Below are 18344 nucleotides of genomic sequence, written 5' to 3'. Positions count from 1 at the left end.
TTTTATTAAATATGCAAATAAAACGAAGTTTTTAATCTCATAATTAGTAACGCATATTGATTGTACTTACAAACTAACTAAGCCCTACTCTGTCAATTACAAAAATAATTCGGAGCACATTCTTGTCAACAATAGTCTCATATGAATATAGCCTCTGAGCAGTCGTTTCTGCGCAATCGCAGTGCCAATGTTTTTAGTACGGCTTCAATGTTTTTTTTTGTAGAAAAATATGTGCCATACCTAAAATTTTCACAATTGAAAGAGGTTATGGTCTTATAGAACCTCACCAATGTCCTAAAGTCCTGGTAATTTTCCCGCCTAAAAAAGTTCCATATACCCCAATGATGAGAACTTTTGACAAAACGTTTATAGAGACTATATAAAGGTGTATGCAAAAATTCAGCCCAGGGCCATTTTTTCCGAAGTTTGGACTAGATTGGTACCACACCAGTTGTCCATTAATGGATAATAAATAAATAAGTTACAAAATGGCATATTCTCTTTTTTAAATCTCTCTTAAGTATTATATAAGCTGCGTTTACACTTTGCCTTGATATCGATTCAAAACGTTTCGTAGGATTTGTGTGAACCAGGCTAAATTATTTTAAACCGATTCAAACCTTTTTATGCCGCTTACGTGTGAACATATCTATATTTAAATGTAAAATTTGGTTCACTTGCATGACTGAAATTTCAAGTTGATCAAACTTTTTCGTCTCTTTGATTTCGCACGACGCTAACTTGCCATATATTCCCAAAGAGCTGGTAGCTATAAAGAAACACCGATTATATTAACAGAAGTTTAAAATATACCTCTTACAAAATAAGTAACAATTTCCTTACAGGGCTAAAATCATTTGCTTGAAACATTTACCTTGAGAGGCTCCCGTTGATATTTCAAAACATGTTTCGGAAGAAAAATAGTGTGGGGCTAAATACATGCTAGCTTCCTAAAACTACTACATCTCCAAGAAGGCGTGAATATTATTTCGCTGCCCTTGGACCATTTAAACAGGACTATATCCTTAAATGTGAACGATATTTCCCGTTCAAGAGCGACCAAGGGATAGTTGGAAGGTAGACTCCTAGGTTGTCAGTCACCTAAGTACGTTACTACCTAATAGAGATTTAAAAAACATTGTGTTGTTTGTTTGTTTTTTTAAAGATTTACGTTAGATATGACGAAACCTGAAAATTACTACCACTACCAAATACATTTAAATCAAAAGCACTTAAAAATCTTTAATTCGAACACACAGGACCTTAGCTAAAGCAACACGATTTCGAATTGTAACAAATCGGTGAGGCCTCGCACATTAAGGATCGAGCTTTCTAAATAATGAAACTTATAAAAATAAATAGATAAGAGAAGGAACTAACGTCAGTTTCCAGGTATTTTTGACGTCCCATCGTACCAATGAAAATGAAAATTTCTAAAAATTATTCCGCCAAATCTCAAAGGTGATTCAAGCGAGCTAGATGGGCAAGAAATCGAAATAAAATATTTTTTAATCGCGAAATCTTAACCATTGAAATGGAAATAATTATAATTTTTTATTTATGTTATATTAGCTGCATAATACTTTGAAAAGGAGACCAATTGGGTGGAAACATCTCCCAACTGGCACCTCTGACTAATGACTAAAGATTATGTGATCATCGAAGCCTAATGAACAATCCCCCAAAGATCAGAGGCAACATTTCTATTTAAGAATTATCGACGACGACATAATAGACGCTATAAAGAAACTTAAACTGACCATCGTCTCTGGCAAAGACGGAATTCCTAACTTTGTCATCAAAGAATGCCGTGACACCCTAACTAAGCCTTTAGCTTTCATGTCCAATTTATCAATACAAATCGGCGTTTTTCTAGATGAATGGAAAAATGGGGTTGTTTAAATTTTTTTTAAAACGGTTTCTTGGTGATCCATCTAATAATCGTCCGATCACGGCAGTTAATTCATTTTACGAATGGTTTAAGATCTTTATACCAGAAACGCAACAGATCCGTTGAAACAAACCTCGCGTGTTTCACAAATTATCTACAGTCAGTCCTAAATACTTGAGGACAAGTTGACGTTATTTACATGAACTTGTCCAAGGACTTCGACCGAGTCTCACATCCAAGGTTACTGCAGAAACTAAACTATCACATGTTTTTCAGTGGGTAAAGAATTACCTAGCTAACCTTGTAAAAATCAATGGGGAAATAACAAATGTTTCGTATCAGGCCATGTGCGGGGTTCCCCAAGGCTCATCGCTCTTTTATTTAATGTGTATATTTTTGACATCCCTACCCTTATAACTTATCCAAAGATTTTCCAACTGGCCGATGCCCAAAAACTAAGCGGGGTTATAACCTCTTTCAACGATTATAAACAACTTCAAAAATATATAAGTCAACTAAACAAATATTTAATGGTCCATGAGAAACACATCCCAATAAACTACGATGTAGTATCTTTCATAGGAAAAACAAATGAAATTATTTATAATTATAGTTTACATGGTGTAACCTTAAACAGGTAAGACACCGTAAAAGATCTAGGAGTAAACTTCTATCATAAATTTTTATTTACTTCTCACATAGATCAAGTTATAACCAAATCCAATAAACTATTAGGTGCCTCATCCAAAATTTCGAAGCAATTAGAATCGTTTCCGTGTCTTATGGTCTTGTTTAAATCAATTATAAAACTCGCATTTATTTATTGTTCAATAGTGTATAGTAGTGCATGCGAAACAAAGTGGACGAATTTTAAAATATCCAAATAAATGTATATAACCTATGGTATTAAATTTCCTCGTACACCATAAGAAAAAGTTAAAATTATTAAGATTTTTGTTGCAGTTAAAATTATACAGAATTAATCGAAAGAAAAAAGATATAAAATTTTTAAATAATATAACTATGTTTCGAATACAGTGTCCGGAACGATTGCACCGTTTATCGCTTAGTTGTAGTTATATAACCGAAAGAGAAACATGTTTCATGCAGGTTCACCATAAATAAATTTGACAAACCGTACAATGAACAAATTTTACTCCATTGGCTCAACTAATGATATTTTTAAAAAATGTATTGCCACTAACAATATCGTCTTAATTAGTCGTTTTAGAACTAATAATTTTCGGTTTTTGTTTTTTTTGGTATCCAACATAAGCCATTGACTTTTGATATCACTTTAATATTGACTTGTATACAGGGTGGTTTAATTTTATCGCCTCAGGCATTTTGCAAATTTCAGCAAAATGGTGACATTTTGCACGGTTTTGTAATTTTTATTTTTAACGCTAGGTGGTAGACGAAAACTGTCAATGAACGAGTTGTAGAGCATACTCGAAAACCTAAATTGAAATTGGTTTGGTCGGAATAGGTCAATTTGTCACTGAGATATTAGGTCATGAAAAATAACAATTGGGTAGAAGATGACCATTGAAGCCTTTTCACAACTAATTTAAAAAGTAGTTAAAAGGAATCACCTATGGACTGCATTGTAAAGGATGATTAAATTAACGAATAAGTAGTTTAGTTCATTATGAAAAGGTATAATAAAGCTAAACCCTAAACAAATTTGAAGAAATTTAAAAACTTACTAATAACTCGTATACCAATAGGTCTTCGAGCAAACAAAAAGACGCGAAACTCGGACCAAATAGATCTTCGAGTGAAAAACTTAATTAAATGAAATAAAATAGCCAGAAATTCCAACGGTAGACCGGTTTCGTCCTAAGCCTGAAAAAGAGTTGAAATTTTTAATGTTTAGGCTTAGTTTCTCTTTTCGGTGTTATAGTCGCAAGCCAGATTTCCCGCACGGTACTGACGAGTTCCAAATTGGACGAAACCGGTCTACCGTTGGAATTTCTGGCTATTTTATTTCATTTAATTTAGTTTTTCACTCGAAGATCTATTTCGTCCGAGTTTCGCGTCTTTTTGTTTGCTCGAAGACCTATTGGTACGAGCTATTAGTAAGTTTTTAAATTTCTTCAAATTTGTTTAGGGTTTAGCTTTATTATCCGTTTTCATAATGGACTAATCTTCTTATACGGTAATTTTATCATAATTTAAAAAGAAACCTATCTAAATTGAAATGTTTGTATGACTCCTAAAAATGAACGTTTTTTAAACTAATTTTTTATTGGTAATTAATTTTGTGAGAAGAAAAATTTCCGAAATATATATATATTCCTAACTGACCTATTTCTAAATTTTGCGTAAAACTTACACTAAATCGAATGATCTAAAATGCGGGTAAATAAACCTTCTAGAGGTACACTCTGTTTGAAAAGTCTTCGACAGCTGAAATTTTTGCCCTCTTTTTAATTCTGCTAGAAAACTGTAATAGATAGATCGATGAAACCAATTGCAACTTTTATTTATTTTCTATTATCTTTCGTTATTTATCGGTTTCGTCCGCCAAAAATTAATAGTTTGGCGGGAACCGTCAAAACTCATTTTTGACAACTGTTTAAATATTGGTTCTACGGCACTGACTCGCGCGTTTTTGAATTCACAATGGTCGATTCATATTTAGAAAGTGGAAAAATTATCTCTCTACAACCAACGGTTGAGAAGTTATCGCGTTTCCAAATTGTCGTCGAAGTTGCGTTATTTATAATCGCTTGATGCATTTTAGGTGTTTTCTAGTTTCGAGGTAAGTTTTGAAACGCTATAACTTCTCAACCGTTGGTTGTAGAGGGATAATTTTTCCACTTTCTAAATATGAACCGACCACTGTGAATTCAAAAACGCGCGAGTCAGTGCCGTAGAACCAATATTTAAAAAGTTGTAAAAAATGAGTTTTGACGGTTCCCGCCAAACTATTAATTTTTGGTGGACGAAACCGATAAATAACGAAAGATATTGGAAAATAAATTATAGTTGCAATTGGTTTCATCGATCTATCTATTATAGTTTTCTAGCAGAATTTAAAAGAGGGCAAAAATTTCAGCTGTCGAAGACTTTTCAAACAGAGTGTACTGTTAAGCGCAAAAAATTTAATTAGGACACCAATCAATTTAGAAAATTCATTTCGTGGAGAGCTTTTAAATTTCTTTGTTGTTTTTAAATACGAGGAAATAATTACCTCATTATTCGCAAAATATCATGTCAACCGCTGTGTAAGTCTGGCAGCGAGCTGTAATAAGTTATTTTCTGTATGACATTCTATTAGTTATTGATACTAAATATCTTTAAGCGTAATGGTTTACGATAATTAAGTAAACGAACTACAAAAACTACATTGAAAATAAATTTGTGATTATAATTTTTAAGTAACCCAATATCTATAATATCTTAATTTGTAAACTCGTAAAAAGATTGCTATAAGTTGTATGATGACTTGGCCCGCTAATGCTTTTTTAACAAAAACCAAATTTATAATAAAATATTTGAATTTTGAATCTTAACTTTTCAGACGTGATCGCTGCCGTTATTCTCAGCAAATTAGTTCACCCCATCTTGTAAAATGGCGGTATTCAAAATTTGTCAATCCCGTTATGTATAGCCGATATGGTTGACATTTTCCGGGTACGTTGGAAATAACCAAATAATTTACCTCCCAGGTACGGATACAACGTTTATATTGGCCTCGGCTCTCAGTGAACTTAAGAATTTTCGCTAAAAAAACAGTTAATTACAGAACTCTACAGGGTGTTTTTTTTTGCTCGAAAAAGTAATTTTTTTTTACAAAAACTACGTTTTCTAGAAAGTTGAAATTTGTATTGTAAACTATACGTGCCGGTGGACACGTTCTACCAAAACTGCATCTAAATCGAAAAATTGTTTCACGTTTTTTGAAAATTTAAATTTTAACCGCTAGGTGCTATAAGAAAATTGTCAATGAGAAAATTGTAGAGCGTCACCGAAAACGTACAAATAGCGTTGGCGCGAAAAAAATAGACGTCTTTTTCACTGACAAAATACGACTTGAAAGAGTGACAAGTTGGGAAAGCTAAAATAACTTTTTTGAATTACATTGGGAGAGTAGTGTAACTTTATGAAAGTCAGAAATTTGTTAATTTGGTGTTTAATGAAATTTCAATTTGGGCGCTTGAATGTTTGGATTGGTCTTGTTGGAAACCAGTTAATTGGACCAGTATTCCTACCGCAAAATCTAAATGGCCAGAGTTATTTAGATTTCTTGAGAAATGAGCTAGAACAACAACTTGACGAACTGCCGTTGGCGCAACGAGCAAGACTTTGGTTTCAGCAAGACGGTGCCCCGCCTCATTACCACAGAGCCGTGAGAGATTACCTAAACAACGAATTTGCACAACGATGGATAGGGAGAAACGGTCCCGTACACTGGCCAGTAAGGCCACCCGATCTGACTCCGTTGAATTTCTTTCTTTGGGGCTTCGTCAAGGACAAGGTGTATGCCACTCCGGTTGAGACCCTTGAAGAGCTGCGTCAACGAATTGTAAGCGCTTGCCGGGAAGTAACCCCGGAAATGATTCAAGCCAAATCTACAATATGATTGTTCGGGCGCAAGCCTGCATCGCAGCCGAAGGTGGTATTTTCGAAACGTACTTATAAATTTTGTTTGTAAGTAGATAAATAAAATGTCTCTTTGTTTTTTAAAAAAAATTCGCATTTTTCATCCTACGAAATTAAATCCTGTAATACCTTCTTCACCATTGTCTCATCGATTTTTCAGCGGTGTTTATTTCATTAAACACCAGATTAACAAATTTCTGACTTTTATAAAGTTACACTACTCTCCCAATGGAATTCAAAAAAAGTTAATTTAGCTTGCCCAACTTGTCACTTTTCCAAGTCGTATTTTTTCAGTGAAAAAGACGTCTATTTTTTCGCGCCAATGCTATTTGTACGTTTTCAGTGACGCTCTACAATTTTATCATTGACAATTTTCTTATAGCACCTAGCGGTTAAAATTTTAATTTTCAAAAAACGTGAAAATATTTTTCGATTTAGATGCAATTTTGGTAGAAAGTGTCCCCCGGCACGTATAATGTACAGTATAAATTTCAACTTTCTAGAAAACATAGTTTTTGAAAAAAAATCACTTTTTCGAGCAAAAAAAAACACCCTGTATATGCCAAACTTACTTTTTTTAAGAATATGAGTGACATCTTCATTTGAGCAAACTGAAGGTACGCAAATCGCCCATTTGAATGGCGTGAAATAATTTAAGAACAGAAGACTCGACGAGGCGAAATTAAAGGTCTGAAACAAAAAGGTATTAAAGATTTGATATAATAATTTTGTTAACATTTAAAGCATATTTTGTGTTGAGAAGAAAAATAATTGTTAAAATACATACGCAAAGCGAAATTAATGAAAAAGGTAGAATCTTATATTAGCTTATACAGAAAACTGGGATCTTACAATGTTTCTATCATTCGTTCCGCTACGCTTCGCTACGATATGTAACCTTTTGCATTTACAGAAAGTAATTTTGCGTATTAAGTGTTTCCTTAATTTCGTTTTCCCAAATAGGTAGCTATAATTTGCGACAGGCGGAGATAACCTTCAACCGAGAAAGAAGACATTCCTTTCATAGTGAATCTATGCTATTTTACATTTCATATAATTGGTTGAAATTCCAATTTTAAATTCGTCTTATCAAATTCTTTGAAATGAAAAATTTCGCTACTTAAAAGAATGACTTGGTGAATTTTTTACAAATCATCACTCATAATTACATCATAGCCAACGGGGCTCGTTTTTTCTTCTTCTAGTTAGAGCGCCCGTACCATTAAGAATTAAACAAGTGCACGGTTATTTTAAAACCTTTAGGAACTTTTTTGTACAAGGTGACTTCAACCCACAGTTTTTTCTCAAGACTATTTGGCCGGTTGAGATGAGAAAAAAGACGTTTGTAATGAAATTTTACAAAATATTATTTGAGTGAAAAAATTTGAAATTTTCCAACGACACCGATCTTGTCATACGTAAATTCAGACAACTCGAACAAGCCGTTAAAAGAACTACACTATCTCAGATTTTCACAGGTAATTGGGGTCATTGACCTAGCTAGCGAGTGCTCGTAACTAATAGAGCGTTTGTTGGTGTTTTGATCTAACGCCAAAACCCACTAGATTTCCGCAAAAGGATTGAAATTGAAGCAATACATCTTTTTTTCTATAGTTTTTTGGTGTCGTTTTCAAAAACGTTAACTAAACAATTATGGCACCTCCAAAATATTTAGTTTTTGTAAAAATAGATGATATCGTATAAAGCATTTATTAAAAATTATTAGGCTTCATCGTCGATTAGCTAAGTGTAGTATCTTTTCGCGTCAATAAAAAAAATTAAACATTTAATAATAAGAAATTTAGCCTGCAAAATATCTCGGCGCATCCACTATTAAAAGTGGGTCGATTTATTAAATTCATACTCGATCGACCCAATAGTTGCCTCGTAGTTTCCACTAAATCGTGGTATTCATTGAACGGCTCTCGCCAGATTTGCAAAAGTGTCATGAGAAATCGGAATATCATGACACCATGAAAAATCTATTTCGAGAAAATGATATGGCACGAATATGTGCTTTATTTACGGTGGTAGGAAAAATTTATGTAAAGGAATTATTTTTCAATAGAGACAAAAATGTTATACTACTGTTTTGACTTTTTGAATTTGCCGATTTCCTACCCATTGACTAGACTATTTAATATTTTTAAATAAGGCCTATGATTTTATTTGTCTTAACGCAATCGGGAGGGGTACATACGACGAATCTGTTGTATACACTCAGTCTACTGCTTTTAATTTTTAATTTCTTTTTGTGATATTGGTTATTTAGTGGAGAGTCGTCGAATTAATTATAACTCTTACTAAAAAATTGTAATCTATCCTGTTTCATAAACGTAAAACTTTATTTAAAATAATTTCTATAGAATGAGCTTTCAAAATATATAAGGTTTGTTGGGGATACTTTCCACGGGTAATATTTGTTAAAATGCAAGAACCATGCTTATTGATTTGAAAAAAAATTGATTATCCTTAACAAATTACATGAAAGGTCTATCCACTCATCCCACTCAAAATAAGCACTACATGAAAAATATCAGTTTTTTTTTTCACCATAAAGCCCTTAAAAGTATGTATTTCTAACTTTAGTTTAACGTCGTGCAAGTTCAGATTAGTAAAGCATTTGTTTTTTTACACGCAATTATGGCGTTTAGTCCAACTTAAAAAGCACGTTGTTTAATTTAATCTTTCATTCGCTTAGACTCTGTTAAACTATAACCATGTGATAACTGAAAACCAAGCTACTAGCAGCTTTACATAACAAATTGTTTAGTTTGTGAAATGTCAAAACAAATGAGGTGGGATGTAAAACGTGTGAAATAAAACATTATAAAATGCTTAATAATAAAATCGAATTTGAAAATGGACGTCCCAAAATGAAAGTCAGATAATTAAAATTAAACAACATACTTCGGATTTAAAAGTGGCGTTGACAGTGGAAAACACTGGCTCGAAGAGACGAACATGGTTTGGTTTCGGAGGCAGTGGAAGCTTCAGATCCAAAACGCAATACTTTCCCTTTAACCGTTCTCTATTTCCGACAAGTGGACCCTCCACATCGAGACACTGCTGGTAGTCTCCGAAGTGACCCATGGTACCTCTCAATATTCCTCCTTCTGGCTTGGCAGTCGCATCGAGCACTAATTACGGGAAATAAAACGTTTTCTCACACATTTTGGCAAATGCTCTTAATTTACGTGTCGCTAGACATTTGTTTTGAAAGGATGTGTAAATAAACCAGAATGTTGTACAGTAAAATTACATTCAATCCTGGTTTTGTTCCACAATTTTCGGTCATCTATTTTTGCCCCACAAACAAGGCGAAGAAGGCGTGGGCCTATGGACACCACATTTTAGAGGGCCGAGAGGCCCTGATAGTGAGAGGGCTAAAAAGTGCTATTTTACGCCACAACCAACGTTGTGTTTCGTGTTTCTCTTCGGGACTTAAAATTAATGTTATACATAGACACCAATATATGAGGTATTAGTTTGGTTTATGGTGTGTTCTCTCTCTCTCTCTCTCTTTGCTATGTACGCGTACGTCGCTTATCCAGGGTAAATGTGGGCCACAGCTAAGCTATTATGTTTACATGGTCATCGTTTTTGTGGCTGTTGCTATTGTAGTTCATTCGTGATGAATGTTGGTCTGAAGAAAAAGTTTAGCAAAGACCAACAGGGCTGGCCCTACCCTAACTCGAATAAAAATAAAATATTTTTATATTAGGGGCAAGCAAGGGGGGCGCCACAATCGGATCTCACTCTATCCTAAAACTTGCCTTGGGCCGGCACTGAAGACCAAAACAGAAAACGCGCTTATGCGAAATAAAAAAAAAAATTAAAAAGAGCGTTGGGCAAGTTTTCATGCTGGTTGGTTTTAAATTATTTTCCCTACAAAATACCGTGTACTTGGCTAAGTTCAGATATGTATCCCGTTTTACTTTTGGTTAGGTTAGGTTAGCTTAGCTTGGTGTAGTTTAGGTTAGGTTAGGTTAAGGATCTTAAAGTGATACGTACATTTTTTAATTTTATTGGTGTAAAGAGGAAGCTATGAGCTTTCATTGTCTATGGGTCGTAAAGGTCTAAATACGCCCCGGTCCACAACTACTAATGTTTTGAAAATTTTATCAATAGGAGAATCTCCGAAAGCGTAAGAAAACCATTGCTTCGATGATAAAAGTCTATATTATAAAATGCAATGTTGCGCAGGGTGAAAAGCTAGCACCCTTCCTTCTACCGTTCTGCAGTTTCAGAAAGATCTTCATTTTAAACCATTTTTTCACTAAACTACTTCTGGGAACGTTTTAAGCACAATTCATTTTAAACTTCTAAAGGGGGGGGGGGTTACAGGAAAGGGGAATCCGTGCTTTTAACCTCCCTTTTGATTACTTTTTAGCAATACTACATTCAAAGTTTTCAAAAGTTTAAAAATAGTCGGAACACTGTTTGAAAAGGTCTGGCTATGTTTATATTCAAGTACATAAGCAAAAAGAACGCCACTTCAACGCGAAAACAATTATTATTGTTTCTTTCGAATGTGGTAATTGAATCAAAGAATGCCAGTGCGACACTACAGTGTGTCAGAATTTATAGCCCGGTGTACCTAGTAACAGAGACCATACCACCGGAGGACTATCATCATAGTGCCCTACGCCAGCGTCCCCCTAGGTGACAAATCCAGCATGGGTAGCAGAACCCTACTACTGATGGTCTCACCTTTGACGCAAGCCACTCAACCCAGCAGAAGGTGCAGCAATGGGTGGACCAATCCCCCCTTCGCACACAGCAGTGGGATTTAGAATGGATGCTATAGCAACTCCAGCCGACACCCTACCTATGAAGGTAAGGAGCCAAACCCTTTGGAAAGAGCTCCTAAAGGGGAACGACGAGCACACAGCAGCCCAAGTAACCCGGCACAGCTGGCACCGGAGATCCCGGTGGGCTCCAAAAGGCCGGGAAACAGGACCGCCGTGCCCGCATATGGAGGCTCGCCGCCCCACAGCAGGCTACCCAATCCGCCGAGGCGGCCAGTTTGCCTGGACCCTCTCCGTTAGCCTGAACCGAAGTTCAGTATCCAGCCCAAACCTGACCGAAGTCGGAGGTGGAGATAGGACCATTTGATCAGAGCTAACATCTCCCACTGCGCCACCGCCCTTATGGGTTACAAGAGCCGGACCCCGACTCCCCGGTAAAGCCACCAGTTATTGCACACTCTAACCCATTTAGGGCCAGTGCGACACTACAGAATTTCTTTCGACTGCCTTGTTAACGAGTAAATTCACAAATCAAGTCAATGATAACTGAAAATAAGGCGTTTGGTAAATTTAACGCCCCTGAATTTTATTCCTTCTTCTTAAATGGTCGTAGTATCTCTCTTCCAGAGAGTCGCCTTTTATCATTTGATATAAATTTTATAAAATGGTGTATAAGCTTAATCAAAGCTCAAAAGATCCCTATTTAGATCGCTATAAAGAAAGATTATTGCTTTGAGGGGAAAGAAAAATTAAGGGGTAAACCGTTCTAGGTTTGATTTTAAAGCTATTGTACATATTTAATGCTATCAAAGCAATGTTTTGGTGGCAAGCGAATAAAGATTTATTTGCAAAATCAACTTTTGACACTAATTAAATATATGATTTAATTTGAAACTACAAATAAAAATTAATATTTGTAAACGTTTGGCAGCGCCAGCTAGTAAAATTTATTAATAATAATATATTAATATTCGGTCATTAGACCTTACTTCTGTGAAATTCCTTGTTATACGTGAGTGTTCACACAGATCTTCACCCAAAAGCATATTGTCAAAATAAAGTCGAACAAATTTTGAACATTTGTCCAATTTCATTTCTTTAAAATATTTCTTTTAAAAATTGCATAAAATATGAAACACCATTTTGCAAAGAAAACCATGGATTATTTGAAGTTATTTCCTTAGTTCATAAGACACTGGTGACAAAAACCTCCAGTTATTAACCGTTTAAATTTTTCGTTTAATCTAGCCGAGGATAATATTTCCTTAAATAATGTATGCGTGAATACATCCGTCTGGAAAATTGCTCATTCGATTGAGAAATGTTGGCTAACCCGGAACAATGACTCGATTTAAGGAAGAAGGTTTTATCTCTCTTACATTTCTAACATATAAAGCGATCAATGTCGTTAAACTAAAATTAAAAAAAATTGAAAAAATCGAACTACATACTAAAGTAATTTTAATATAAAACCATACTTCATTGTCATCAAAACAAAAGCCAATATTGTGATCTATTGTATTCTACAACCCTGAACCTTCCATTGAAAGTACAATGCTCCATTTACCTAAATGAAGATTTAGCTTTGACATCACCATTAAAAGGAGTAATTGAAGGTCACCCGATTTCTTCACACTAAATTTCATTATTTTAATTTTCAATTATGTTTATAACGAACTGCGTGTGATAAGGTATAACTCAGCATCCAGTCAGAATATATTAAAATGTTTTAACGCAAAATGCTCCTACTTTGAAATTGTCGAACTATACAATATATATATATATATATAGAAACATATATATTTTTTTCAAAAACTATATTACCTAGAAGTGTTTAAAAATGAGATTGGTTTGGTCAGAATAGGTCAATTTGTCAATGATATATTAGGTCATGAAAAATAACAAGTTAGTAGTAGCATTTTAATTTAAAAAGAAACCTATCTAAGTTATAATTAAAATTGTACTTAAAATAAATTTATAATAAATTGTCAACGTAATGATAGCTAAATATTTTAGTTCTGGCGGAGCCAAATGTTTCTGCGCAAAGGTTTCAAGAAGTGTATGTTAGGTCGACCAAATATAGACGACAATGACAACGACCGCCAGAATGAGGTTGGTTAGAAAGATTAACGTTAAAATTATTGGGAATTCCGTAGAATATTTTAATATTACAAAATTTAAAAGAACGGCTTACTTTTTACAGACCACAACTTTAAATCTTTAAGATCAGAAGTGAAAGCGAGGATCGATCGCGCACATTCGTGGCTAATATTCGTTTCCGATGATAAGGCGTTTAAAAATGGCCAAATCGTTTTCAAAGTATTGAAAAGAACCTGCCAATTTTTTCTTTCGAAATCCAGTAACATATTCAATGACTCTTCTTCCGACACTTCGGGAAATGCGTCACTCGAATTAACGGCAGATAAATTATTCAGGTTTTTACAGGTTATGTAATTAACGCAGAGGACAACTACGAACAGCAAACGACCATAATAGAAGAATGGGAATCGGTGCATTTTGGGAAGAACCTCCTTTCGCCGGAGCGTTATTGGCGAACACTTTCTCTATCTTCTATTCTTCCAGAAATGACACATCTCCGGACGTATAGTCCCGTTTAGCGTATGAAATTGAGAGGAAAAGATGCCAAGGTAAACAACAAATTTCCTTATTTGAGAACTAAAAAATTTACACAAAATTGCTCTAATCAACGTTTAACAATCACGTCTCCTTTTTTAATCGAACATAATATTGTCGATACTAAAATAAATTTTATTTAAAATTTAATATCGTTCAATGAGTCAATAAAAACAAGTTCTATGACGGTTAATTATGGGAATAGGGAATTTGGCCGTAAGCCAAATACTTCACCTTTGAGTATTATACGTTAAAATACTTAAAGGTAAAATAACTATTTAACATAACAACCTATTTCGATATCTTTTGTTATTTCAAGATTGATCATAAACTACTTTTCGGGATCATATTTGGTTTATCAGAACCATAAAGTATAAAAGAAACAATCCCCACTATATATTTGAAAGTTTAAATCTATTTTGGCGCTTACCTTTATCCCGGTATCTCATTGGTTTACTAAAACTGACGTCTTCCGACGCGATGGAAGCACACGCCGGTAATGTTTTTCCTACCCCCCCCCCCCCCACTTGTACCGTAAAAAATCGACTATGATGATCGTGGATAGTCTCGGTGCATAGTAATTGTCCCTAAGACTAAATAAATACGTTCATGGAAACAGCAACTACGATAGCATTTTTAATTTAAATGCCGTCAAAAATAAGAAAACTCTAATAACAGTCATATTTAAGTATATATCATTTCTGCCTATCAATCGAAGTAGTTCGGTAATTCCCCCCAAACAAAGCTTAGTTTTCCCTGCAAATTGATGGTAATTTTTCCTTCTTTGCTTCTCTTAAAGTTTTCATTCCTTAGCCCTATTATCCTCAAGTCCTACTACAATTTTTCTTTTGACGAAATATATTTAAATAACTGTAAAAAAAATAAAGATGGTGTGTTTTCAAATTTCCGAATAGTTTTGGCATTGAAAGATGCTTACGCAATGTTATAACTAATTGTATTTAAAATCTTTGACGTGTAAATGTAAATAAGAACGTGTGTACAGAACTGTGGGTTTCAGGCCAATTTCATAGTCGGCTGGAGACGTTCAGATATAAATCGTAATTAAAATGTTGCTAAGAGTTGTTGAAAGGTTGTACCTTGTTTAAAAAAAACACGTGTTTCGCAAAGTCTTATTTAAAGTTCCTATATACAATTACGCGAGGCTGCTACTCTGTCACTGACCTTACACTATTCACGGTTGATACGTTTTCTAATTGTTTTAATATTTTGATTTCCAAATAAGATACAAATCCAGCGTTTTTTTCTTTGAAATTTAAATGCTTTATCTATAACTATAAGTCTTGAAGTTTGTCCTTTTATTTATTTATTTATTTATTTGTACGTCATATTCCTAAAAACTCGAGAACGGTTAGCTATAGAGCTTTGAAATTTCAGGGCCTGATATTTCCAACTAAACGTGTCTAATTCCAAATACCTGACATGGTTGTTAATCGAATTAAATTTTACTCATAATTCAATTTTATTTTACTCGACTTTGGACTTTCGCCTCTTTGCTTCCCTTATCTATTTTTCCGGCTGGTCTCGGCTTTCAATTTATTTTATCGACTTCCACCCCTTTGCTTCCCTTATCTCCTCTTTTGAATTCCTTGCGCCCGTCCCAACCTTTAAACTTTTTTAACGGGTTAGTATGAAATTCGTAGAAGGGGAATTAGTGTGAAATTCGTAGAAGGGGAGTTAGTGTGAAAGAAAGGAACTTCGTAGAAGGGGAGGTTTAGTTGCATTTATTTGTATGTCATGTTCCTAACAATTCGGCCCAGCCGGAATATTAGTTTCAGATCGACGCAAAGTAACAAAGGTTAAATAGTTAAGCTATCTACGATGTCTTACGACGTGCAATAATAATCCAATATAATTAATTAAGAACGTCGAAAAATATTCCTATTATAACATATCGAAAGAAATTATCTAATTCAAACATCCCGCTAATTATAATCCTATTCTAGCATATCGAAAATTGTCTAATTCAAACTAACTGCTCGATGTGTAGCTCCATCTACCATGTCGTCGCTTTGCACGACGCCGACGACAAACAAACATACAACACTTAACGACATTCCGTCCATAGAAATAGTATCACTTCGAATATATATTCGATGTTAAACTAAATACTCGAGAACGGTTAGCTCTAGAGCTTTGAAATTTTAACTCAATGTTCAGGGACTGATTTCCAACTAAACGCGCCTAATACCAAATACCTGACATGGTTATTAATCTTATTTAATTTTATTTTGCGCCCGTCCCGACCTTTAAACTTTTTTAAAGGGTTAGTGTGAAAGAAAAGGAGTTCGTAGAAGGGGAGGTTTAGTTGGTATTTTTAAGTAGTTCAGAACTTTTTGCCACGCGTGTTACGTGAGTTACGTTTTTGCTACAGCGTTTACCTTTCTTACGTACCAATAAAATCTAATTCATTAAAACTAAGACCCCGGGCGAAGCCGGGTATTAAAGCTAGTAGCTAGTTATTTTATAAATTTATTTTTTATAGATTTGTTTTTATATATTTACGCAATAAAATGATATTTTTTTATTTCCAATACACACCGAAATCACGATTACTATTAATATCACCTTTCTACTTAACTGATAAATTAATAGAAGGATTATCAAAGTCATAGTCCTCAAATTAATAGAAGGATTATCAAAGTCATAGTCCTCAAATTAATAGAAGGATTATCAAAGTCATAGTCCTCAAATTAATAGAAGGATTATCAACGCCGTAGTCCTCAAATTAATAGAGGGATTATCTTAGCCGTGGTCCTCAAATTAATAGAAGTATTATCAAAGCCGTGGTCCTCAAATTAACAGAAGGATTATCAAAGCATAGTCCTCAAATTAATAGAAGGCTTATCAAAGCGTAGTCCTCAAATTAATTAATTGAAGGCTTATCAAAGTGTAGTTCTCAAATTAATTGAAGGATTAACAAAGCGTATTCCTCGAATTAATTGAAGGATTAACAAAGCGTATTCCTCGAATTAATTGAAGGATTATCAAGGCGTAGTCCTCAAATTAATAGAAGGATTGTCAAAGCGTTGTCCTCAAATTAATAGAAGGATTGTCAAAGCGTTGTCCTCAAATTAATAGAAGGATTGTCAAAGCGTAGTCCTCAAATTAATAAACGGATTATCAAAGTCAAATTAGGTTTCCTTGATTGGTTTCTTCGTTTTTCTATTTTTTAGTCAAATGACAATTCAATCAATCCGATAATTCGCAATAACTGTAGCCAAATAAACTCCATACGAAACAAAACTTCCTAATTATTTTATCAAAGTAAAATTTAATTTTAATTTCAAAAACGTTTAAAATTTCATGAGAACTTGGTCAAGAATGGTAAAAAGATAAGAAGAAGCGATTTACATTCACGAAGTTGCAACCGTAGTAAATATTGCACCACGACTGAAGAATATCATCATATCGAGGTTAAATGAAAGGTAGTGGGACCACAATTGGATACCGGATATTTTGTAGAAGTCTTTAATAATAAAATTAAACTAAAGACAAATCGTAATTTCATTTACGTTGTTTGACGGTTTGTTTCGAATTGGAATTAATTATTGGTTTGCTTAATTAGTAATAAAGGATTAAATTTATCTCTCCTTTGTAATTTCCTTTATTGTTAAAAGAATACAGCAACATGTTTTTATCCCAACAAAGATATTACATGTTATCTAGAGTTTTTCCCCGCGTAATCTGACGTTCAAAATCCTGGAACTACTAAAAGCTACCGTCTAAACCCTTTCATCTATTACTTATCTTTACTTTCCGAAGTTTTCATGTTTTCAAGTTTATCAAAGGGAGGATTCATCAAATTGGTTCAATTTCTAAATTCTTAATTATGCTTTAATTTGTTGTTTCGTTAATCTGGCTTTTCCAGGTTAAATTGTTTCATACTAGAAATTTCAGCTTAAACGGTAATACCTTAATAGTAAAGAAAAGTGTTAAATAAATAAGTGTACAATTTCGAGGCTATAATTAATGTCGATTTGACAAACATTTCCTTTCTTGGCGGAGATTAATATTTTGATAAACATGTACCCAGTACTTAATTCTGTACCTTAAAGTTTCTAGGTTTTGTTATAATAACGGTTATTTAGAAATTATAATAATTGTTAATAGCCGTTGCTGGGCACATTCCGCTCATTCACGAGCGTATTTTAAATCGGTGGAAGTCAATTTAAAATTATAATTTAAATGCAGATAACGGAGCAGCTTCCGTATTTAGTTGTAAATGAGTAGGATGGTATCCTAAATACTAGGATGATATATGGAATGAAAAAGTCACTTTCGTTTCGCAGGTGAGCTGATTTTAAGGAGAAGCGCTTCACTTAGCAAAAACATAATGCAGAAAACTCTAATGCAAGATAAAATGTAATCATACTAGTCTAATAATTAGGGATGTTAATTTTCCGGAAAAATAAAATGCGGAAAATTTTCCAGAAAAG

The 18344-nt window shown here is 34.0% G+C and overlaps 1 protein-coding gene across 1 annotated transcript; it reads right to left on the bottom strand.

Moving 5' to 3' along the window:
* Positions 1-137: 137 nt before the first annotated feature.
* Positions 138-13583, bottom strand: LOC149947196 (uncharacterized). Its single transcript, XM_090170852.1, has 6 exons — positions 13448-13583; positions 9413-9642; positions 7075-7192; positions 638-769; positions 288-318; positions 138-240 (listed from the first exon to the last, which is right to left on the bottom strand). Coding segments are annotated over exons 1-6 (615 nt in total). The 5' UTR covers positions 13449-13583.
* Positions 13584-18344: the final 4761 nt, after the last annotated feature.

This window comes from Leiobunum rupestre, chromosome 4 (genome assembly GCF_980474605.1).
Source record: "Leiobunum rupestre chromosome 4, qqLeiRupe1.1.hap1, whole genome shotgun sequence".
NCBI classification, from domain to species: Eukaryota; Metazoa; Arthropoda; class Arachnida; order Opiliones; family Sclerosomatidae; genus Leiobunum; species Leiobunum rupestre.
Note: the sequence above shows the minus strand (reverse complement) of the source record. Positions and strands in the feature narration are given on the sequence as shown.